The sequence below is a fragment of the Bubalus bubalis genome, chromosome 11 (assembly GCF_019923935.1).
Source record: "Bubalus bubalis isolate 160015118507 breed Murrah chromosome 11, NDDB_SH_1, whole genome shotgun sequence".
NCBI lineage: Eukaryota > Metazoa > Chordata > Mammalia > Artiodactyla > Bovidae > Bubalus > Bubalus bubalis.
Genome location: NC_059167.1, coordinates 92,752,051 through 92,778,071, shown reverse-complemented (window position 1 = coordinate 92,778,071; position 26,021 = coordinate 92,752,051). Strand labels below are relative to the sequence as shown.

Genomic DNA, 26,021 nt, shown 5'->3' with positions numbered 1-26,021 from the left:
AAAAATGACAATTTTTTTGGATTTTGTTTTTGCATAGTCAATTGCCTTCTCCTTCCTGGTACTGTTCCTTTGATTAGAGTCTGATATCATAATATTTGTCAATAATTTTCCAGTAATTCATCACTGAAAAGTTACAACTTAGGTAACTATTAAATTGTACTACTGATATAGTATTAAATTTTTTTCAATTGTTTCATTAGTTTTAACACAATTAGCAATTAGACTACAGAAAGGCAAAGAATGAAAAATACCTATACCTATATCAGAGCTGAGAGAAAGGGTCTGGATAATACTCTTGATAATTAGAAAATGTGTGTTTTCAAAGGGATTTTCTTCATTTCTTATTTAAGAGGAGATACCAAAGATAAATGAATAGCATATTGAAGAGTTCCAATACATGACTACTTTTATAAAAATTTACATGTAAATTTGGCACATTTTCAAAACTTACAAGTTAAGAAATTATTTTAAAATCTAACTACAGAATCTTATCATGCTTCACATTCAGCTGTCTTTAATACACATTTAAAGAACATTTCCTAGGCAGCAAATGTGTGTACAGAACAAATGATAAATGACAAACTACCTTTTTTTTGAAAATTTTGATTTATTCAACTAAATGCAAACAATTTCAAGAGGTGTATCAAAGAGTTATTTTAAATGGCTTTTTTTTTTTTTCCTTGCTATACACAGTGGTAAGGGCAATCCTGTCCGCTCCTCAGCTCTTATTTGACCTGCTTTGTCACTGTTTGTGAAATGGTGTCCAGAACAGCACAATGTGATGTCAACCTGCATTAATTCTTTCCCAAAGAGAGGTGTTCAGTATTCAGGCTGTGTTTGTCCTGGCACAATCTATTTATTTTTCAGCTTCATCTCAGAAGGTTTACAAGTACCACTTCCTTTGAAAGACTCTGCTCTTTTTTGCAATTTCTCTTTTAAAACAACCTTTGAAAGGACAATAATGATGTCCCATAAAACTGCCTTCAGGAAGGTCATTAAGAAAGTAAATATCTCAAGGAACTGAATAAAAATGTTACACATACCAATGTTAAATTTTACTGTTTTCTTCCTAGACATGTTATGAAAAATTAAAATGATACCTTATTCAATGAGTATTTCTCAAAGAAGTAAATCCATCAATACTGCATTTGTTTTTATGTAAAACATAATTTGTTTTCAGCTAACAAGAACCATATGCAAATGTTTCTAAAATTATATAATGTTTTCTACTTCAGTTGTGTGTTAGCAATCGCTTAAATGTTTTGCTAATGGAGTTTCATAAACAACAATATAGGATAACAAGAACATTGATTTCAAGTATCTTCATTTGAAACAATGTAAATCATTCATCCATTATTCTACCTTCCTTAAAAAACAAGAGAAAGGTTTTAGAATTCTTAATCTAGATTTTGATGATTTTGAAATAAATCTTTGGTTTTCCCATTCCCCAGCCAATCAGTTATAATTCTGAGTACAAGCATATTGAAACCATAATACATTTGCCTCTTCAAAGTCTTTTCAAATTTTGTCCTTTCCACCTTTTTTTTGAAGCCGGCTTCTGGTTGGTTCTGTTAACACCAAGGGTTCTTGTATGACATCTGCAGGGTAATTTTTGCCCAATAGTTCAACTTCAACTTGTTGTCCCACTTTACTGAGCTCTACAGGGACATACGCGAAAGCCAGACTCTTCTGGATGCGGTAACTATAGCTCCCGGAGGTCGTGTTGCCAACCACCTGAAAAACAAGACCCCACTGCCCTCGGCATCTTGGTCACAGCTAAGATTAGATGGGTGGACGGCATCACCGACTCGGTGGACTTGGGTTTGGGTGGACTCTGGGAGTTGGTGATGACAGGGAGGCCTGGCATGCTGCGGTTCATGGGGTTGCAAAGTGTCAGACATGACTGAGTGACTGAACTGAACTGTGTGCTTCCTCTTTAGATGAAAACTCTCAAAAGATATGGTCAACTTACAAAGTTTTATTATATGCTGTCTGTGAGGATAATACCAGGAGAAAAACTTCACTTTTTTGAGAAGATTAATGAAAGTTTAAAATTATGAAAAACATTTCTCAGAATATATATCTATTTATTTTGCTCAGTTTCGTGCCAAGTGATTTGATAGGAAGAATGACATATTTCCATTTTAAACTTAAAAATATTCTCTTCCATCAAACTAGCATGGCAATAATAGATATAAAGGAGAAAAACCTAAAAATCCTAAAGCAAACCTAGCCAACTGTTCCTGTTAGCATTTAGAAAATGACCTGTCAGAAGACTGCTGAAATAAACTGTTAGTATATCAACAGTCAGTGTAAAGTGAATCTTCTCTATAAATATTGTTGTTGTTGTGCCTAGTCGCTCAGTCATGTCCGACTCTTTGAGACCCCATGGACTGTAGCCCACCAGCCTCCTCTGTCCATGGGGAGCCTCCAGGCAAGAATACCAGCATGGGTTGCCATGCCCTTCTTCAGGGGATCTTCCCAACCCAGGGATCGAACCCAGGTCTCCTGCATTGCAGGTGGATTCTTTACCAGCCGAGCCACCAGGGAAGCCCATATGAATATAGAGAGAGCATTTAACAATTCCTGATAACTGCTAGGCACTTAAATAAATGTTAACTTTATCTTCTTTAGCTCTAGATGCAAGAAAAAGAGTCAAATGCCAAAAAATTACAATACAGATTTAAATGCCACATATCTTAAAAGTAAGACAACAAAAGCAAAATATGATATATAGCCCAGCTCAAAACGGCTTCTCCTGGCTACATGATGTCGCACTAATCCTTACAGCCTCACTGCCTAGCACAGTGGTTGTGTATAGCTGGTGCTTGAAAACATCCATGAGCAGGAAGCAGCCTGGTGATGTTTTAGCTGCCTCAGCAAAGGGCCCACAACAGGCAACAGTCATGTCACAGCATTTCTAGTCTTTTAGATGCTTACAGATTCATGACATTAAATACAGGCTCCTATCTCTGCAACCCCAGTTTTTAATTATCTCATTGAAACCCCAAATCAGAAGCTCTCCATATAATTTCTGAACTTATTATGGTGATTTATAAAGTGAATGCATTCATTAGTAAAAGCTTCTCTCTGGTAGATTATTAGCTGCTAAGGTATTTCTGAAATAACACACATGTTTCAAAATGGTTTTTCTATTCTAGATCAGAGTTCCATGATATAAAGCTGGGATTTGGGTCAAGGTAGTTGGGAGTTCTAACCACTGCTTTTTGAAAGATACTGATAACTTGGTTTCACTTCCAAATCTCTCAAACAGAGGTCTGCGTTTGGAACTCTGGAAAAGTTAACCTGATTTTCTTGGGCATCTTAAGAAAACAGGAAGAATCCTAAGCGAATCTCTTGGTCAAATTCCCTAACTCACTGGATCAAAACCCCACAATCCCTCTTCAGAGATTGTGTGCCCTATTTCCTCAGGTCTCCCGATCTCTTAAAATCCAGCAGTAATTCATCTGGCAGTTATTTCTGCATTGGTAACTTAAATAGCATGTTTATTTTGTGAATGCTATTCTTAAAATATTTATTGAATGTGTCACCTTCTGTTTGATTACTTTTATTTCTCCCTTAATTTCTCTTTAATCCAGGAATTGGTAGCTCAGAGTATTTTAGAACTCTGATCTTTCCTTTGATCTTATTACTATGTCTCCAGGGAAAGGTTTTCCCTAGCATACATTTTATATCATTCTACTTTAACATTTTCCAAATTCAATTAAATTCACTGCTTCGTTTTGCTCAGTGAATCATGAGAACAACTTGTCTTCACCCTCTGCCTAACAGAGTCTCATATTCTTTGTGAACTCAAATGTCGGTCTTCTTTTTACCAACCTAAACAAGCTTCATTTATTTTTAGCCTTGTTTCATTCTTTTCTTAATAGACTTTAAGATGCCTGTAACAGACATAGAGAAGAGAACATGGTAAATAGTCTTTGAAAGAGGGAACATAATTTAAATTGGATGATATATTTATTTGGCTATCCCTGTGTGTTTTGGTTTATTAATAATGAAAAAGAAGACTTTCTAAACTCTCCCAACTTCCTTATCAAAAAGTTTTTCTTCAAAACTTACTTCCCAACAAAGCTGTTTTTTTTTTTTTTTTAACTAATTAAAACCTTTCTCATGCATACTCTTGGAGAAGGAAATGGCAACCCACTCCAGTATTCTTACCTAGAGAATCCTGTGGACGGAGGAGCCTGGTGGGCTGCTGTCTATAGGGTCACACAGAGTCAGACACTACTGAAGTGACTTAGCATGCATGCATGCATTGGAGAAGGCAATGGCAACCCACTCCAGTGTTCTTGCCTGAAGAATCCCAGGGACAGAGGAGCCTGGTGGGCTGCTGTCTATGGGGTCGCACAGAGTCAGACACGACTGAAGCGACTTAGCAGCAGCAGCATGCATACTCGTATGCCTTGATTTTTAAAAATGAAACCTTACTTAAAATCATAATCCATTCCTCCAGCACTGCCATCTCCCAACGAGACTTAACATTTCCCCAAAGTACTCGTCATCCTCTGACATGCTATTTATTTTATTTAATGTTCATTGTTTGTCTCTCCCCTCCCTAGAATATAAGCTCCATGGGGGCAGTGATTGTCTGATTTGTTCACTGCTGCATCCTTAGTACCTAGAATATTGCTATCACTTAGTAGACATTCAGATTTGTTGAACAAACAAATTAATTATATTTGCAATGCTAGAAATTAATCCTATTGTTAGCATTGCAAATATCTACCTGCAAGAATATAATATCAAATACCAAAGGTAGTATAAGTCCAGATAAAGTCAGGAAATAAAAATCAAAAAAAGTTTTCATATCATTCTAGAGTATAAAGTAGGTCAAAGAGGGTCACCCCCATGATAAATTGATTTAAGCATCAAAGAGCAGACACGCTGATATCAGGAAATTTAAGAGAAGTATTTAAAAAATAGTTTTGCAAAGCCTTTTTTGAATTTGCTACAATATTGCTTCTGTTTTATGTCTTGCTTTTTTGGCCATGTAGCACATGGGATCTTAGCTCTCTGACCAGGGATCGAACCCACAACCCTTGCCTTGGGAGGCAATGTCTTAACCACCAGGAAAGTCCCTAGTTTCAGATTTGCCCAAGATTTCCACCACCAGGGGAGTCCCTGAGAAATATTATTAATAACTAAAATTACAATTGGATTGGCAGCTCTATAAACATATGGCATGTAATGAAAAGATGAAAAATATAACAAGATAATTCAGTGCACAGAGAAGGCAAAGGAAATAAAATTTAAAAATAGAACTTGGGTTTCCAGGGTTTTTCTTTTTTTCCTCAGATTTGTTGTGCTATCATTGACATATAATATTGTATAAGTTTAAGGTACAGGATTCCAGTTTTTTTAACTTGGGTATGGTCACATTTAAGATGGGAGAAGGAAATGGCAACCCACTCCAGCATTCTTGCCTGGAGAATCCCAGGGACGGGGCATCCTGGTGGGCTGCCATCTATGGGGTCGCACAGAGTCGGACACGACTGAAGTGACTTAGCAGCAGCAGCAGAAATCTGTCAGTGGATCGTGGTCAGTGGTGGGATTGCATACAGAATATTACAACATAATCTGTCCTTCATTCCATGGCCAAGTAAAAGAGCCAGAAGAAGGATGGGTGTGGACCATATCAGAAGACCAAGAAAATTGAATGAGAATAGAGTGAAAAATGTAGAACAAATTCAAAGATGAGGTGGGGGATGAAATATAGTGACAAGGGAAAAATTAATTAGAGGCAGAAAGAACTTTAGACATTATCACACTAAGTGGCTTCACTTTACAGATAAGAACACGGAGACACAGAGAGGCTCATGCAGTTAGCTGATGGTAGAGGGATTTTAAGTGGAAATCATGGGCAAATCTGAAACCAGAAAAAGAACATATTAAGAAAAGAGGACTGAACCAGGGATCTGGAACAGAAAGAGTAAGTGAAGGCTGTGAGTTAAGAGTAAGTATGGTACAAACAGAAGAGCAAACTCAACACAGTTAAAGCTGAGGCATTTGAGAAAAAGCTTCAGATCTGAGAAAAGATCTACTGGTTTCATAGTATCAACTATGACATCCATCTGTTACTGAGATGTGCAAGAACTGTGGGTATACAATGAAGTGCTTAGGAGAATACAGGGGCCATAAGAGACAGAGAAGGGAGAAAATGAGGGAATTCAACATGGCTTAGAAGAGAGGATAAGCAATTTTAAGTCCAACTGTACCTGGGTCAGAAATCAACTCTGCCAGCCACATGTTATAGTGTGTGGCCTCAAGCAAGTTGTCTAATCTCTCTGAATCCCAAAGCCTCATCTTTAAATGGGAACCATCATACGTATCTGAGAGGGTAGTTATAAAAGTAAATGGGATGACATGAAAAATATCCAGCACAAGTAGGAAATCTGTACAAGTTAGCTCCATGTCAAAGTGACCCCTTAGCCCAGGTGCCATTTCTTTAGTAAACTGAAAGCTAAGATTTGATCCCACTGGCTCTCCCCACTACCAGTGCTTTTGGTCACTGAACTGATGGGAAAATGGAAACAAATATTAAGTAGGCTGCAATGCATGAGGAAACACTTTAGCACAGAAGCTCTGAATCTGTGAGTGTTGGCCAAGCAGACCCTGCTCAATACAGAACAGCTATTAGATGAGTCTTAAAGGCCCTTTGGTTGCCACATTGTCCCTGCCTGATAACCCCTGTCTGGTTGTTGTTTTGTTGTTGTTGTTTGTTGTTAAGTCACTAAGACGTGTCCAACTCATTGCGACCCCACAGACTGTAGCCCATCAGGCTCCTCCGTCCATGGGATTTCCCAGACAAGAATACTGGACTGGCTTCCTATTTCCTTCTCCGGGGATCTTCCTGACCCCAGGATCAAACCCCATCTTCTACATTGCAGGCAGATTCTTTACACTGTCTGGCAATACCAGGTAAAACACAGCAAAATGCTGAGCCAAAGTGGGTTTTATAACTAGTCATAAAAAGAGGGAGGAAGTGAAGTTCTGTTGATAAGTTATCTAACTCTAGCTTTAACAAGCGAGAGAATGAAATGTAGCATCCCAAAGGGAGAAGAAGGTGATCTAACTCCTCCTGAAGAACTGAAAGATTTCCACTTTACTTCCTAAGGTTCTACCCTCCCTTGTCATAAAAATTTTCATTTGAATTTTTTTTCTGTTAATATGCTGAGGTCAGAATTGCCTCCTTCTGAAAGGTCCCAGAGAAGCTAAGTCAGAACACCAAGTTCTTTATAAAATGTTACTCTTGTATTCATTGATATGGATGTGGCGAATCAATAGGTCATTTTATCTCCTAACCTTCTAAATCGTACCTTCCTCACTGACCAGTGTATTCAAGTCTTGCCGTTTATTGTCTTTCATTAAAACATATAGAACATGATGTTTTCCAAAATGGGCAACATTTCACATTTTCCTTTCAGTTAAGTAATCTCTGTCTCTTGACTGTCAGTTCTGAATCCAAAAGAGTGTCATCTCAACAATAGATAAATACCTAGCAAAAAGACTGTAAACAGAAACACAGACAAGGAGTTTCTGCTGCAGAAGAACTGTGGCGGCCCCTCACTATGGGGCTTCAGCACTCACCTTGCCATCATACCAGATGCTTTCATTTCCCTCCGGATCAACAACGTCCGTTGCCAAGGTGAGGCAGACCAGCCTCCGTTTCAGCCCCTTGGCTTTAATCTGTTTCAGTGCCTGCTTTCCTATGAAGTCTGCTGGCTGTAGGAATCCAAGATAATGATGATGAATGAATGCTCAGACACTGTGACAAGGTTAGAGATGCAAGCATTTAAATTTGTCTTTGCTATTTTCTCACCAATTACACATTAAATAAAAATACAGATTGGATCAAACGTCTAGACAAATATTTCTTAGTCCTCAGTTGACAGCATCGGCCATGTATTGCTTCAGAATGGGTGAGACTTAAGGGTAATAACTTCTGATAATTGTACCAGAACTACCCAGGCAGGAACACACGAGGCCTGATATTGTGATGGTGGGTTATGAAAGGTACCCTTGCGCCTGATGATTCTGGACAGTGGGACTGGTGGGCAGTGGGCAAGGTGTGGCTCAATTTCTACCCGAAATAAGCCTTTCCTAAGAAGGAAATACAGTTTTTGGAAATATGATGCTAAAGCAACTCCAAAATGTCTACTTTTTTCCCCCTTCTTCAGAATAAGGGTTCCTGGAATGTATTAACCCACTGGGTTGCATTGTCAGTTCACGCAGGAAACATATTGAGCTGTGAGAGGCATCACACTGAGCCCTGGGTGGGCTACAAAATTAGTCAGATACAGACATTCTGATTAAAGAGCTTATTCTCTAAAGCTGCGCTTTTCAACCTCCCCCCACCTCCTTTCCCACAACACATGACAGATGACAGTCTCATGCCTAGTGCAGTCCCCTGGGCACACTCAGGGCTCTTCCCAATGCAGTGCAAGCGAGTGAGAGTGACAATGTTATAGGGATGACCTTGAGTCCACTCTTATGCATTAAGAAAAGTAGGAATCATGCAAACTTCAGGAGTTTCATATTTATTAGTAACCAACCGTACAAACAGGTGAGCCATGACTCCTCAGCAGAGATACTTAGCTAGTAAAGGAGACACAGCTCTATGCAACGAGAATGCCAAGGACACGGGACAGACGTGAGAAACTAGTCAGAGGCTAAGAGCACTGAGAGTGCAGAGGGAGATGGCTGACCCAGGTGAGGCACTGGGGTAAGTCTTCAACATGTATGTGTCCATCTCTTATCTTAAGGGGGAAAAGACTGTGTGATACTCAAGTCACATCTCTGATGACTTAGATTTATAGTGTGGAAGACAAAGTTCTCCTAGACTAACTACTCTCTGAAAGAATAGGAAGGAAGCAATAATTTTGATTTCTTTACTGGTCAAAGAAGAAAGGAAATGCTCTTTCATGCCAAACAAGTCCTTTGCTACCAACATTTGGGATTTATGCAGCTCTTTCTGCACACATTTAGGATTGGGTGTAATAAGCCCCTTCACCTCTCAGTTTCCTTTGTGCCTCAGCTGGTAAAGAATCCACCTGCAGTGTGGGAGACCTGGTTCGATCCCTGGGTTGGGAAGATCCCCTGGAGAAGGGAAAGGCTACCAGTATTCTGGTCTGGAGAATTCCATGCCTTGTATAGTCCATGGGGTTGCAAAGAGTTGGACACAACTGAGCAATTTTCACTTTCACTTCACCTCTCAGTGAAGCAGCAGGGGCAGTCCTCACACCCCCTCTGCCTGAGAGCCTCTCCAACTCACTCCTTTACTGACTCAACTTCTTAGGACAAGCCCTACAATGCAGTATCATTTCTACGGATATTGCAACTTTAAATTGCTGACTATACAGGAAGCTAAAGAAAGCTTCCACTGGCCAAGATTAAAAGAATTATAAAACCAAAGTCCAATTCTTTCCCCTCCACTGTAATGCAGATAGTGAGGACCAGCTACAGGCTTTATTATGAAGCCAGATAAAAATTCAAAGAAGACTAGAATCCATGTTATCTAAGTTGGGACAACTGGGGTTAAACAAAGCAACAAACACAGGAAGAGTGTGTTCATCTGAATTCTATGTAGGATAAATTCAGGATAACACAAGTCAAAACAAACCAAGTTCATTATAGTTAGAATGCTTGTCTAAATACAGAAAGAATTCTACAACAGGTTTTTTTTTTTTTAATTTTTGTTATCTTTTTAAAAAGAAGACTTGCTATCATGGATATATGATAACAAGGAGTGTTTTTAGAGTTACTGTCTATATAGGAAGTGAATGATTGCAATGAAATGAAGTTGCACACATTCTTGTATGGAAAAGCATACAGTGCTGAGTGGCCATGCTCTAAACAGTGTAATTTTGGAGCTCTGGGAAACCCTGAATAGAGTCCTCACCTCCTGTTATGGAATCTGAATCTTTGCTGTTAGGAGATTCACCTAGGTCTTGAAGCTTTGAGGTTCTCCTGAGTCCCTATTGAAGAATTTTCTTTCAACTGTTTACTCAACTGTTGTCATGCCCCTGCTGTGTATCAGATACTAGATACAGGGTATTCAGAGCTAAAACCACAGGATCTTGCAGCCTCTGGGAGGTCCCGCAGGAGATATGACCTCTTTCCCTCCACATTACAACATGCTCAGTGCTGAAATTATTTCATCTGCTTAGTGTTTTAACATATCAGCAGAAAAAATAATAGTTTGAGATTACTGGAAACATGGTAAAATATGACATGTACAAATAAGTTATACCAATTTGAAATGTGATTCAGTGTTACTTCTGCTTGTTCTATGAGTGTTAAAATCACAGTGTTTTGAAATTTTAAAACAAAAAAAAAATGTCTAATGCATGTCTAAGGCCCACAGACAGATGCTATGATAGAGGTATTACAGTGGGAGCTCAAAAAGGAGTATAATTAGCTCTTTCTGGGGTAAGAGAGCGGGGCTGGGGCACCCTTCTGTCAGCTACAGTTTTGTAAAGGGTTTGAAAGATGGGGCTTTCTGATAGCTACCGTCTGAATAACCTTCTCCCAAAGCCCTTGCACTTATAAGTCGATCTTCCCAACATTCATAGAGGTGGATTTGGGGTCTAAAAGAAGTTTGAGTTAACCTAGACAAAGACACTGAACCAAGATCTCAGGAGTCCCAGCTCTGTTCTTTTCATCTACTTTGAGCTGCCTTCACTGAGCTATTTAAGCCGGTATCTGACACATCTTCAGTGGAGCTGTGGTGAAACCTTGCCGTGACCACAATTTCCAAGAAGAGGGACTTTAAGGGGTCCTGGCAGGTGGGGGAATAAGGTGTGCTGGAAGGGGAGCCCAACTCCACCAAATTCACAATTTAAACTAAGTCTAAGCAGGAGAAGGAAGTGGCAACCCACTCCAGTATTCCTGTCTAGGAAATCCCATGGACAGAGTCTGAGCCTGGTAGGCTACAGTCCATGGGGTCGCAAAGAGTTGGATACAACTTAGCGACCAAACAACACAAGCAGGAATGTAAGGGATCCATTAATCACAAGAAACAGGGAAGTGGGGAACCCCAGAAAACTTCCTTTAAAAGGAAAAATTAAAGTAACAAATTCATAATAGATAATATTAATATTTATAATTTATTAGGCATTTGCTATGTGCCAGACTCTATGCCTAGGGCTTTACAATCATGAGCTCATTTAATCCCCGCAAAGTTTCTATAAGACCGATGATTTTATGCCCAACTTATGAAGAGAAGGCCTAGCAAAGTTAAGGGTCTTTCATGAGACTCAGCTTTAGATTTTATCCATATGAATTTTTTAAATGATTGTGCCTAGAGTCTATCATTGGCCTGCATAGCTAAAGAATGTTTCTTTTAAATTATTTAGAAAGAAAAATATATGATATCACATATATGTTGAATTTTAAAAAAATGATACAAATGAACTTATTTACAAAACAGAAAAAGATTCACATGTAAAATATCATGTATGAAATGAGTTGCCAGTCCAGGTTCGATGCATGATACTGGATGCTTGGGGCTGGTGCACTGGGACGACCCAGAGGGATGGTATGGGGAGGGAGGAGGGAGGAGGGTTCAGGATGGGGAACACATGTATACCTGTGGCGGATTCATTTTGATGTTTGGCAAAACTAATACAATTATGTAAAGTTTAAAAATAAAATAAAATTAAAAAAAAAAAAAGAAAAAGACTCACAGACATAGAAAACAAATGTATGGTTGCCAAAGGGGAAAGGTGGAGGGATAAATTAGGAACTTGGGAATAACATATATATATATATAACTACATATAAAATAGATAACCAACAAGGACCTATTGTATAGCACAGGAAATTCTACTCAATATTCTGTATTAACCTATATGAGAAAAGATCTGAAAAAAATATGTATAACTGAATCATTTTGCTGAATACTTGAAACTAGCACAACATTGTAAATGAATTATATTTCAATCCAAAATAAATCAACTAATTAAAAATATTATTTTTAGGTACCCTGAACCTATTTTGAATGATATTCACTACACAGTAACATTTTTATACTATATGAAAGAATTTGAAAATGTCCTGGAAGTTAATATTAATGAAACTTAACCTCTATGCCTATATATCCCTTAATTAAGAAATGATCTTGTCAGCAATATCGTCCTCAGATGAATGAAAACTAATACTCAAACAATAAAAATGTAAGGAACACATACTTAAATAACACAGATAAGAGATAACACTTGTCCTGTGAGACAACTGTTGCTTCCTAAGCTAACGTATGAAAGTGAAAGATGCTCAGTCATGTCCAACTTTTTGTGACCCCATCAACTATACAGTCCACCAAATTCTCCAGGCCAGAATAGTGGACTGGGTAGCCTTTCCCTTCTCCAGGGGATCTTCCCAACCCAGGGATCGAACTCGGGTCTCCCACATTGCAGGCAGATTCTTTACCAGACGAGCCAGAAGGTAAGCATAAGAATACTGGAGTGGGTAGCCTATCCTTTCTCCAGGGGATCTTACTAACCCAGGAATCAAACTGGGGTCTCTTGCATTGCAAGTGGATTCTTGACCAACTGAGCTATCAGGGAAGCCATAGCAAGGAGAGATAAGAAAGCCTTCCTCAGTGATCAATGCAAAGAAATAGAGGAAAACAATAGAATGGCAAAGACTAGAGATCTCTTCAAGAACATTAGAGATACCAACAGAACATTTCATGCAAAGATGGGCTCGATAAAGGACAGAAATGGTATGGACCTAACAGAAGTAGAAGATATTAAGAAGAGGTGGCAAGAATACACAGAAGAACTGTCCAAAAAAGATCTTCATGACACAGATAACCCAATGGTGTGATCACTCACCTAGAGCCAGACATCCTGGAATGTTAAGTCAATTGGGACTTAAGAAGCATCACTATGAACAAAGCTAGTGGATGTGATGGAATTCCAGTGGAGCTATTTCAAATCCTCAAAGATGATGCTGTGAAAATGCTGCACTCAATATGCCAGTAAATTTGGAAAACTCAGCAGTGGCCACAGGACTGGAAAAGGTCAGTTTTCATTCCAGTCCCAAAGAAGGGCAATGTCAAAGAATGTTCAAACTACTGCACAATTGCACTCATCTCACATGCTAGTAAAGTAATGCTCAAAATTCTCCAAGCCAGGCTTCAGCAATACGTGAACTGTGAAATTCCAGATGTTCAAGCTGGTTTTAGAAAAGGCAGAGGAACCAGAGATCAAATTGCCAACATCCATTGGATCATAGAAAAAGCAAGAGAGTTCCAGAAAAACATCTACGTCTGCTTTATTGACTACATCAAAGCCTTTGACTGTGTGGATCAAAACAATCTGTGGAAAACTCTTCAAGAGATGGGAATACCAGACCACCTTACCTGTCTCCTGAGAAATCTGTATGTGGGTCAAAAAGCAACTGTTAGAACCAGACAGGGAACAAACAACTGGTTTCAAATTGAGAAAGGAATACGTCAAGGATGCATATTGTCACCCTGCTTATTTAACTTATATGCAGAGTACATCATCTGAAATGGCAGACTGGATGCAGCACAAGCTGGAATCAAGATTTCCAGGAGAAATTCCAATAACCTCAGATACGCAGATGACACCACCCTTATGGCAAAAAGTGAAGAACTAAAGAGCCTCTTAATGAAAGTGAAAGAGGAGAGTGAAAAAGTTGGCTTAAAACTCAACATTCGGAAAACTAAGATCATGGCATCCAGTCCCATCACTTCATGGCAAATAGACGGGGAAACAATGGAAACAATGGCAGACTTTATTTTTTTGGGCTCCAAAATCACTGCAGATGGTGACTGCAGCCATGAAATTAAATGATGCTTGCTCTCTGGAAGGAAAGCTATGACCAATCTAGACAGCATACTAAAAAGCAGAGACATTACTTTGCCAACAAAGATTTGTCTAGTCAAAGCTATGGTTTTTCCAGTAGTCATATATGGATTTGAGAGTTGGACCATAAAGAAAGCTGAGCGCCAATGAACTGATGCTTTTGAACTGTGGTGTTGGAGAAGACTCTTGAGAGTCCCTTGGGCTGCAAGGAGATCAAACCAGTCAATCCTGAAGGAAATCAGTTCTGAATATTCATTGGAAGGACTGATGTTGAAGTTGAAACTCCAATACTTTGCCCACTTGATGTGAAGAACTGACTCATTGGAAAAGATCCTGATGCTGGGAAAGGTTGAAGGCAGGAGGAGAAGGGGATGACAGAGGATGAAAAGGTTGGATGGCATCACTGACTCAATAGACATGAGTTTGAGTTAACTCGGGGAGTTGGTGAAGGACAGGGAAGCCTGGTGTGCTGCAGTCCATGGGGTCATGAAGAGTTGGACATGACTGAGCGACTGAACTGAAGCTAACCTTGGCCCTGACTTGGGAAGATTTAAAGTGGGGTGATAGCAGTCCAGTCTCATTTTACTTGCCTTTCCTCCCAAGTTTATAGGCTTTATTATATAGATATTCATTACAAATGAGAAAGGAAAATGTGTCTGAAGGTAAGTGCTGGGATTAAAATTGGTATCTTCAGGATGACCTGGGAACAGAACTGTATTTCTTAATGAGTCACTACCAAATTAACTATATAAATAGCTGTTAAAGTCTTTGAGAAACATTTCTGGGGCACTGAAATTATACCTTAAAATAGTTTTGGCTTATATTGTTAATCTATTAATTTTTAAAAAGCAATAAGAGTCATTAACGCAGTCACCTGTGATATATCCTAAATATAGCATCCACACAGATGAAAACATTAAGTGGATTTTAAGTGAAATGTAATTAATTATCTTTTTAGCTTTATTAAAAAACACACACATTACCAAAACGCACATGGAAATGAAATCAATTAAACCAGTATATTTAGGGTTGGGATTCTCAGAACAGTGGAGGGTTTTCACACATGTAGCTAAGTGAACTTGAAAAGAGCAGTGGAAGGAATGTTCTGAGATGAAGTCAGGGTGGTGGGCTCCTACAGACTGGGAAAGAAACTTTAAAAATCTTTTCTGTTTCATATATTTGGAGTCAAAACCCATCAGAAAATTCAAAGCAGTCATTGCTGTGATTGAACTTTTGGCCAAGATCCTTTTAAAAGTTTCCCAAAGCATAAGAGAGTTAGTGTAACACCCTGGGTTTCAGGAAAGTCCATTTGGAAACCAGGTATAGCACTGGTGAGGGTCACACCCCAGCGTCTAGAGGCGTGGGGAGAGTGGCAGAGAGCCCGCTCAGCACGGCTACCGCCAGTCACAGAGCAGAGACGGAGACCACGGTAACAGACTTCCACCACTGCCCCTTAACACATTCCTGGAAAATTCCTATTTAAAATGAGGCCAGGAATCACGCACTAAAAACAGTTCTCATGGGACTCCCTTTGGAAAGCACGTGGCCATGACTAAACTAGTTCAGTTCAGTTCAGTTGCTCAGTCATGTCCCACTCTTTGCAACCCCACGGACTGCAGCGCACCAGGCTTCCCCGTCCATCACCAACTCCCGGAGTTAACTCATGTCCATTGAGTCGGTGATGCCATCAAACCATCTTATCCTCGGTTGTCGCCTTCCCCTCCTGCCTTCAATCTTTCCCAGAATCAGGGTCTTTTCAAATGAGTTAGTTCTTCACATCAGGTGACCAAAGTATTGGAGTTTCAACTTCAACATCAGTCCTTCCAATGAATATTCAGGACTGATTTCCTTCAGGATGGACTGGTTGAATCTCCTTGCAGTCCAAGGGATTCTCAAGAGTCTTCTCCAAACCACAGTTCAAAAGCATCAGTTCTTCAGCACTCAGCTTTCTTTATAGTCCAACTCTCACATTTATTCGTGACTACTGGAGAAACCATAGCCTTGACTAGACAGACCTTTGTTGACAAAGTAATGTCTCAGCTTTTTAATATGCTAAGTTGGTCATAATTTTTCTTCCAAGGAGCAAGCATCTTTTAATTTCATGGCTGCAGTCACCATCTGCAGTGATTTTGGAGCCCAGAAAAATAAAGTCTTCCACTGTTTCCCCATCTATTTGCCATGAAGTGATGGGACCAGGTACCATGATCTTAGTTTTTTGAATGTTGAGCTTTAAGCCAACTTTTTCAGTCTCCTCTTTCACTTTCATTAAGAGGCTCTTTAGTTCTTCTTCATTTCCTGCCATAAGGGTGGTGTCATCTGCATATCTGAGGTTATTGACATTTCTCCCGGCAATCTTGATTCTTGCTTGTGCTTCTTCCAGCCCAGCGTTTCTCATGATGTACTCTGCATAGAAGTTAAATAAACAGGGTGACAATATGTACTTGATGTACTCCTTTTCCAATATGGAACCAGTCTGTTGTTCCATGTCCAGTTCTAATTGTTGCTTCCTGATCTGCATACAGATTTCTCAAGAGGCAGGTCAGGTGGTCTGGAATTCCCACCTGTTGAAGAATTTTCCACAGTTTGTTGTGATCCACACAGTCAAAGGCTTTGGCATAGTCAATAAAGCAGAAATAGATGATGTTTTTCTAGAATTCTCTTGCTTTTTTGATGATTCAACGGATGTGGCAATTTGATCTCTGATTCTTCTGCCTTTTCTAAAACCATCTTGAACATCTGGAAGTTCATGGTTCTCGTACTGTTGAAGCCTGGCTTGGAGAATTTTGAGCATTACTTTACTAGCGTGTGAGATGAGTGCAATTGTGCAATAGTTTGAGCATTCTTTGGCTTTGCCTTTCCTAGGGATTGGAATGAAACTGACCTTTTCCAGTCCTGTGACCACTGTTGAGTTTTCCAAATTTGCTGGCATATTGAGTGCAGCACTTTCACAGCATCATCCTTCAGGATTTGAAATAGCTCAACTGAAATTCCATTACCTCCACTAGCTTTATTCGTAGTGATGCTTCCTAAGGCCCACTTGACTTCACATTCCAGGATGTCTGGCTCTAGGTGAATGATCACACCATCGTAATTATCTGAGTCTTAAAGATCTTTTTTGGACAGTTCTTCTGTGTATTCTTGTCACCTCTTCATAATATCTTCTGCTTCTGTTAGGTCCCTACCATTTCTGTCCTTTATCGAGCCCATCTTTGCATGAAATGTTCTGTTGGTATCTCTAATGTTCTTGAAGAGATCTCTAGTCTTTCCCATTCTATGGTTTTTCTCTATTTCTTTGCAGTGATCACTGAGGAAGGCTTTCTTATCTCTCCTTGCTATTCTTTGGAACTCTGCATTCAGATGCTTATGTCTTTCTTTTTCTCCTTTGCTTTTCACTTCTCTTCTTTTCACAGCTATTTGTAAGGCCTCTTAGACAGCCATTTTGCTTTTTTGCATTTCTTTTTCTTGGGGCTGATCTTGATCCCTGTCTCCTGTACAATGTCACGAACCTCCACCCATAGTTCATCAGGCACTCTATCTATCAGATCTAGTCCCTTAAATCTATTTCTCACTTCCACTGTATAATCATAAGGGATTTGATTTAGGTCATACCTGAATGGTCTATGGTTTTCCCTACTTTCTTCAATTTAAATCTGAATTTGACAATAAGGTGTTCATGATCTGAGCCACAGTCAACTCCCAGTCTTATTTTTGCTGACTGTATAGAGCTTCTCCATCTTTGCTGCAAAGAATATAATCAATCTGATTTCGGTGTTGACCATCTGGTGATGCCCATGTGTAGATTCTTCTCTTGTGTTATTGGAAGAGGTTAGTTAATTATGACTAACCTATGGTCCTTATAATGAACTAGCTTTCTCTGGTCATTTGTCAAATACCATGTGCGTCTATGTTTGTCTTAACAGTTAAACTGATAAAGTCACATACTGGGTTTGTTCCATTGAGGGAATGGATCTGACCAGCCCACCACCCCATCAAAACAAATTATACCATCATTCATTTCATTGTCACACAATTAGAACCATACAGGATTTAAGCAGGCAGAAAACTTAGTCCAAGGTCATTTTTTATATAAGAAAATTGAGACCCAAAGTTAAGGTTATTGCCCAAAGTGACAAAGTGAGTTAACACTAAACGTCAAAACCAGGCTTCACATTCTTGATTCCTTTTCCTCTTGGCAGAATTTTATAACAGTCCATGTAAGTTTATAATAACCACAATTTTCCTATCTCTTTATTAGCAAAATATTAAACTATGAGTGTAGCAATTCCAGTCTGTTATTATTGGCTGGAAATGAATATTCTCATATTCATATAGTTTTTTATTCTTTACTCTTGGCATATTTAAAACAAAAAATTCATCTAGCATTTTTCTAACCCAAACTGCTAATCAATTAAGCATTCCTTCTCGATAAAGTCTGACACAACTAGAAAAGGGAATCTATTAACCAGAAGAAAAGTGTGGATACATCAAAACCTGGAGAAAATAATTAAAATATGACTCATGAGCCAGGCCAATAATTAGGTTAATTAGCATCTGATCCAAACTAGATGTTTCAAAATGAAAATAGCATTCATTGTGTGTGTTTAATGACTTTTAATAGATTCAACATCAAAGAAAATCGTACTTTTCAGTCTTTGAGTCTTTTGATTCACAGGAGAACAGGGAACTGAGCTTGTGGCTTTGTCAGATGTACTTTTTAAAAAATTGGAGCATAGTTGATTGACGACGGTGTGTTAGTCTCAGGAGTACAGCAAAGTGCTGTACTCCGCAGTGACGCAGAGGTACTTTCATGCTTAACTGCATTAGCAACAATTAGAATACCAAGGTTTCATGACACCTTTCATCTCTCTAGATGATAGTGAAGAACAATTGCCCATTTGGTGTTTTAAGTAGAGCACTCAAACCTAAACGCAAAGTAAATGATTTTTAAAGAAAATACAAAGAAATAAAGCTGGGGTCTTCAAAAACTGAAAGGGTTTTATCTAAAGTTGGTTTTCCATAAAAGATTTGATTAGATTCCATTCAACAAGATTGGAAGAAGCCTAACATTTATTGAGGTACAAATGTTCTTTGGCTCATCTAATATTTACAACAAATTTAAAAGGTGGATGTTTTCTTCGTTTTAGAGATGATAAACCTGAAGCACTTTTAGATTAGGCAACTGGTTTATTTTAGAACCAGTTGGTGGCAGAGCCGTGGTTCAAACGCGTCAAACACTTCCTAAGACTGTACAGACGGTGGCCCCAGCCCCAGCCCTGAGGGTTCTCGGCCTCTGTCCTCAGGAGCTCAGAGTCCTGCTGAGGAGGCAGCCAGGATTATTGGGTGTGAAAATATCATAGTAGAGGTAAGTACAGGGTGCTATAGAGGGGATCCCAGAACTCCCCTGGCTTTAATTGCCACCTACATATGAATGATCCAAATCCATACTTTCAGAGCAGTCTCCAAACTCATGTGCTCAGCTGCCACTGAGACTCTCCACTTGGCTGTCCCATAGCCCCCCCACATCTCACAAGTCCTTCCAACCTCTCAATCACACCCCACCTGTGTTTCCAAGTTCATTAACAGGATCCTAGATCCTATTTTCCACTCCCTTCACAAACAGTCCTTCATGTGGTCTCCATCCTACCTTCTTATCATCATTCATACCTCTTTCTTCTCCATCCTGTGGCCACTGCCTTCGTTGAAGCCCTCAACATCTCTCCATTGGATTGCTTCAATTTGGGAAAATGATCTCCCACTTATCAGGGTAAATCCCTCTTAATCTGTTTTCCATCACTAGAATGTCATTCCTTGCACAAAATCCTTTAAAGTCTTCTCAGTGTCTCCAGGATACACTCCAGACTCCCTAGCCTGGCAGATGAGACCCTGCATGATGAGGCCCCAATACTTCTCTGGCATTATCTTCATCTGCTACATGCCAGCCCTGATAGGTGTTGGGGATAGAATGCTGAAAACGTATTTTGTATTACCAGAGCCTGTTCTCAAGAAGGTTATATCAAAAGATCAAGAAATATGAACAAAATAGTTGCAAGCTGTAACACATCCTATGAAGAGGATGTAGCTACAAAATTTCTTTTAAAAATTATCAAATAAAACCCAATAACATAGAAACACATAATACATCATTACTACATGGATTTTATGGCAAAATTAAAATTGGGTTAACATTTGAGAATAAATGCAATTCATCATATAACAAAGTAAAAAAGAAAAGCCATATGATTATCTCAATGGATCCAGAAAAAGCCCTTGTCAAAATCTAATATTCCTAATTTTAAAACAAAACAAAACACAAAACTTCTAGCACTAAAAACAGAAAGGAGTCTCCTCAACCTGACAAAGAGCATCTATGAAAATCCTACAGCTTTCTCTATGAAAAACTTACAGCAAACAGCATACTTAATGATGAAAGACTGATGATGATGATGAATGTTTTGCATCTAAAATTGGGAAACAAGATAAGCATGTCTGCTCTGACAACTTCTATTTGTTGCAGTTTCAACCAGTAGAGGTTCTAGCTGGTACAATAAGGTAAGAAAAATAAATGAAAGGCATCCAGATTAGAAAAAAAAAAAAAAAAAAAAGACAAAAAAAGTTTTATTTTCATACACACAATTGTAGAAAATCCAAAGAAAAAATTTTTTTAAAGTACTAGAACTACTAAGTGGGTTTAACAACATTGCAGAATGTGAGATCAATATACAAACCTATTGTTTTCTACATACTAGCAATAAACAACTGAAAATTGAAGTTAAAAATTTACAAGTCACTCAGTCATGATCAACTCTTTGCGACCTTATGAACTATAACCCACCAGTCTCCTCTGTCCATGGAATTCTCCAGGCAAGAATACTGGGGTGGGTAGCCATTTCCTTCTCCAGGGGATCTTTCTGATCCAGGAATTGAGCCTGAGACTCCTTCATTGCAGGTGGATTCTTTACTACCTGAGCCACCAGAGAAGCCCACTATCAAAATACAAAATACTTAAGGATAGATCTGTAAAAAGATATGCAAGACCCATAAACTTCAAAACATCATTGGAATTAAAGACTGCCTAAATAAATGGAGAGATATACCTCATCGTGAGCTAGAAGACTTAAACTGACCTATAGACAGGATGCAATTCCAATCAAAATCCCAGCAGGCTTTCTGATTCATGGAAATTCAAGGGACCTAGAATAGCTAAAACAACACTGTAAAAAAACAACAAAATTTCAGGGCTATCACAATGTAATTTAAGCTACAATAATGAAGACAGTATGGTAGCCTCATCAAGAAAGATAAACAGATCAATACAACACAATAGAGTCCAGAAACAGACCTAAACCTATATGAACAAATTTTTTTGGACAAAGGTACAAAGGCAAAGTAGTTTTAATATATAGTCTGTTTCAACAAATGGTGCTGTAAACAACAGTATGTCTATATGCTAAAATATAAACTTCCATTCATACATTTTATCAGATAGAATAATTAACTAAAACTGAATTACAGATCTAAATGTAAAAAGATGATAGAACCTGTAGAAAAAAATAGCAGAAAATCTTTGTGACTTTGGGTTAGGCAAAAATTTCTCAGATACAACATGAAAACATGATTCATAAAGGAACAAACTGATAAGGAGTTTAAAAATTCAAAAATTAAAAACTTCTTTTTGAAAGTCACTATTGGACAAATGAAGATATAATACACAGCCTGGGAAAAAATATTGGCTGTATGTACCTGACAAGGACTTGTACCTAGAATATATGAAGAACTTTCAACACTCAAAAATAAGGGAAAAAACGAACCCAGTTAAAAATGAGTAAAAATTTGACCAGATGCTTCATGAAAAGAGAGACAGGAATGGCATAAAAAAGATGTTAAGCATCAAGTCATTAATGAAACAAATTAAAACCATGATAAGATACTACACATCTCTTAGAATAACTGAAGTTAAACAGGCTGATCACAGCAAGTGTTTGATGAGGATTTGGAGAAACTGGAACTCTCATATACTGCTGGTGGGAACATAAAATGTAAAAACTGGTATATCACTTTGTAAAATAGTTTCTTAAAAAATTGCAATATCCTTTTCATTTTATCCAGTCATTCTACCTATAGGTATTAACTTGAGAGAAAAGAAAGCCATAGTCCATACAAATACTTCTACAAGGATGTTTACAGTCAGTTTTTTGGTAATAGCTAATCTTCTACATCTCTACTTCTACATCTGTATAATCTTCTACTCATCTCACACACTAGTAAAGTAATGCTCAAAATTCTCCAAGCCAGGCTTCAGCAATACGTGAACCGTGAACTTCCTGATGTTCAAGCTGGTTTTAGAAAAGGCAAAGGAACCAGAGATCAAATTGCCAACATCTGCTGGATCATGGAAAAAGCAAGAGAGTTCCAGAAAAATATCTATTTCTGCTTTATTGACTATGCCAAAGCCTTTGACTGTGTGGATCACAATAAACTGTGGAAAATTCTGAAAAAGATGGGAATACCAGACCACCTGACCTGCCTCTTGAGAAATCTGTATGCAGGTCAGGAAGCAACAGTTAGAACTGGACATGAACAACAGACTGGCTCCAAATAGGAAAAGGAGTACGTCAAGGCTGTATATTGTCACCCTGCTTATTTAACTTATATGCAGAGTACATCATGAGAAACGCTGGACTGGAAGAAACACAAGCTGGAATCAAGATTGCCGGGAGAAATATCAATAACCTCAGATATGCAGATGACACCACCCTTATGGCAGAAAGTGAAGAGGAACTCAAAAGCCTCTTGATGAAAGTGAAAGTGGAGAGTGAAAAAGTTGGCTTAAAGCTCAACATTCAGAAAATGAAGATCATGGCATCCGGTCCCACCACTTCATGGGAAATAGATGGGGAAACAGTGGAAACAGTGTCAGACTTTATTTTTCTGGGCTCCAAAATCACTGCAGATGGTGACTGCAGCCATGAAATTAAAAGACGCTTACGCCTTGGAAGGAAAGTTATGACCAACTTAGATAGCATATTCAAAAGCAGAGACATTACTTTGCCAACAAAGGTCCATCTAGTCAAGGCTATGGTTTTTCCTGTGGTCATGTATGGATGTCAGAGTTGGACTGTGAAGAAGGCTGAGAGCCAAAGAATTGATGATTTTGAACTGTGGTGTTGGAGAAGACTCTTGAGAGTCCCTTGGACTGCAAGGAGATCCAACTAGTCCATTCTAAAGGAGATCAGCCCTGGGATTTCTTTGGAAGGAATGATTCTAAAGCTGAAACTCCAGTACTTTGGCCACCTCATGTGAAGAGCTGACTCATTGGAAAAGACTCTGATGCTGGGAGGGATTGGGGGCAGGAGGAGAAGGGGATGACAGAGGATGAGATGACTGGATGGCATCACTGACTCGATGGACGTGAGTCCGAGTGAACTCTGGGAGTTGGTGATGAACAGGGAGGCCGGGCGTGCTGAGATTCATGGGGTCGCAAAGAGTTGGACACAACTGAGCGACTGAACTGAACTGAACTGAATCTTCTACAATTATGCTGAATCTAGGCTCAAAGATTATGAAAGTTCTTCATACATTCTAGATACAAGTCCTTGTCAGGTACATACTTTGCCAATATTTTTTCCCAGGCTGTGTATTATATCTTCATATACCCAAAAGAGTATATATTGTATGATTCAATTCATATAAAACTCTGCAAAATGCAAAATAGTCTGCAGTGATGAAAAGTTCCTTGGGGCCATGTAGAGTGTAGGGAAGGCTGGGAGTATGGATTACCAAGGGGCAGGAACACACTTCGGGGATGAGGGGTGCATTCACCGTCTTTGAAGTGGTGATGCTTTCATGAGCACAGATATGCATCCAAACTTTTCCAGTGGTACATTTGAAATATGTCAATCACTCCAGTAGTCTTGCCTGGAGAATCCCACAGACAGAGGAGCCTGGTGGGCTACAGTCCATTGAGTCACAAAGAGTGTGACATGACTACAGCACCTCCGCATGCATGCAGGAAACTGTTAAAATAATTAAAATAAAAGCAATCTAAAGAATTACTTCAATTCATTCCTAGCCAAGGATTCCCATACATTTCCAAATTAGAAAATAATTAACTAAATAGCATACTTAAGACTTTACGATGGAAATAGAGTTTTATAACAGAAATTGGATATATATGAGGATAAGGCTATGGTTTTTCCAGTGTTCATGTATGGATGTGAGAGTTGGACTGTGAAGAAAGCTGAGGGCCGAAGAATTGATGATTTTGAACTGTGGTGTTGGAGAAGACTCTTGAGAGTCCCTTGGACTGCAAGGAGATCCAACCAGTCCATTCTGAAGGAGATCAGTCCTGGGTGTTCATTGGAAGGACTGATGCTAAAGCTGAAACTCCAGTACTTTGGCCACCTCATGCGAAGAGCTGACTCATTGGAAAAGACTCTGATGCTGGGAGGGATTGGGGGCAGGAGGAGAAGGGGATGACAGAGGATGAGATGACTGGATGGCATCACCGACTTGATGGACATGAATTTGAGTGAACTCCGGGAGTTGGTGACGGACAGGGAGGCCTGGCATGCTGTGATTCATGGGGTCACAGAGTCGGACACGACTGAGCGACTGAACTGAACTGAACTGAATGATTCAATGGGTGTTAGTTTAATATACTCTGACACATGTTTCAAGGATGATAAACTAGATCTCAAACTCGATTTCACTTCCTTTTTTCTTTCTTCTCTTTTTTCCTCCTTTGTCTTTCAGCAACAGAAATGGGTAAAAGACTAAGGATGGCTTAATTAGAATGATATAATCATGCAGCTCATATAGATAACATAGCAGTCTCCAAGACTGCTATGATAACATAGAGTCTCCAAGCACTCTGTAAGGTGGTACTGCATAGAATCTTAGCCATGAAAGGGAGCCTTTATTTTACAGACTAGCAATCTCAGTTGGAAAATGAAGTTAAATAGCTTCCCCAAGGTCACAGAGCTAGAATTTAGTGACATTTTTAAAAATTCTGTTAAAAACAAGATTTGGGACAGAATTTATTAACTGGTGGGCTTCCTGGTGGTTCAGTGGGAAAGAATCCCCTGGAGAAAGAAATGGTAACCCACTCCAGTACTTGCCTGGGAAATCCCAAGGACAGAGGAACCTAGCAGGCAACAGTCCATGGGGTTACAAAAGAGTTAGACACAACTAAGCAACATATTAACTGGTAGCCAATCATCTGACCAGGCTGTTTTTCCACTTTCCTGTTTATTCACTGGACCATAGCTGGTATGAGGCTAAAAGAACTAAACAGTAGTTCTCAGTCTTAGTTCAGTTCAGTTCAGTCGCTCAGGCATGTCCAGCTCTTTGCGACCCCAGGGACTGCAGCACACCAGGCTTCTCTGTCCATCACCAACTCCCGAAGCTTACACAAACTCATGTCCATTGAGTCAGTGATGCCGTCTAACCATCTCATCCTCTGTCGTCCCCTTCTCCTCCTGCCTTCAATCTTTCTCAGCATCAGGGTCTTTTCCAATGAGTCAGTTCTTCACATCAGGCGGCCAAAGTATTGGAGTTTCAGCTTTAGCATCAGTCCTTCCAACGATTTCCTTCAGGATGGACTGGTTGGATCTCCTTGCAGTCCAAGGGACTCTCAAGAGTCTTCTCCAACACCACAGTTCAAAACCATCAATTCTTTGGCACTCAGCTTTCTTTATAGTCCAACTCTCACATCCATACATGACTACTGGAAAACCCATAGCTTTGACTAGATGGACTTTGTTAGCAAAGTAATATCTCTGCTTTTTAATATGCTGTCTAGGTTGGTCATAACTTTTCTTTCAAGGAGAAAATGCCTTTTAATTTCATGGCTGCAGTCACCATCTGCAGTGATTTTGGAGCCCAAGAAAATAAAGTCTGTCACTGTTTTCATTGTTTCCCCATCTATTTGCTATGAAGTGATGGGACCAGATGCCATGATCTTAGTTTTCTGAATGTTGAGTTTTAAGCCAACTTTTTCACTCTCCTCTTTCACTTTCATCAAGAGGCTCTTTAGTTCTTCACTTTCTGCCTTAAGGGTGGTATCATCTGCATATCTGAGGTTACTGATATTTCTCCCAGCAATCTTGATTCCGGCTTGTGCTTCATCCAGCCTGGCATTTCTCATGATGTACTCTGCATATAAGTTAA

At 39.2% G+C, this 26,021-nt stretch overlaps 1 protein-coding gene across 4 annotated transcripts in view; it reads right to left on the bottom strand.

Moving 5' to 3' along the window:
- Positions 1-587: 587 nt before the first annotated feature.
- Positions 588-26,021, bottom strand: part of DMGDH (dimethylglycine dehydrogenase) — an 86,204-nt gene continuing 60,770 nt past the window's right edge. For 3 of the 4 annotated variants that reach the window (XM_006053962.4, XM_006053963.4, XM_025296363.3), the window contains 2 exons: positions 7,609-7,743; positions 588-1,734 (listed from right to left, as the gene is read on the bottom strand). In XM_006053962.4, coding sequence (XP_006054024.4) covers positions 1,519-1,734; positions 7,609-7,743 — 351 coding nt within the window. In that variant the 3' untranslated portion in view covers positions 588-1,518. Of the gene's footprint in view, positions 1,735-7,608; positions 7,744-23,302; positions 23,867-26,021 lie in introns of those variants that run through there. The other variant, XM_025296364.3, reaches the window with a different exon arrangement.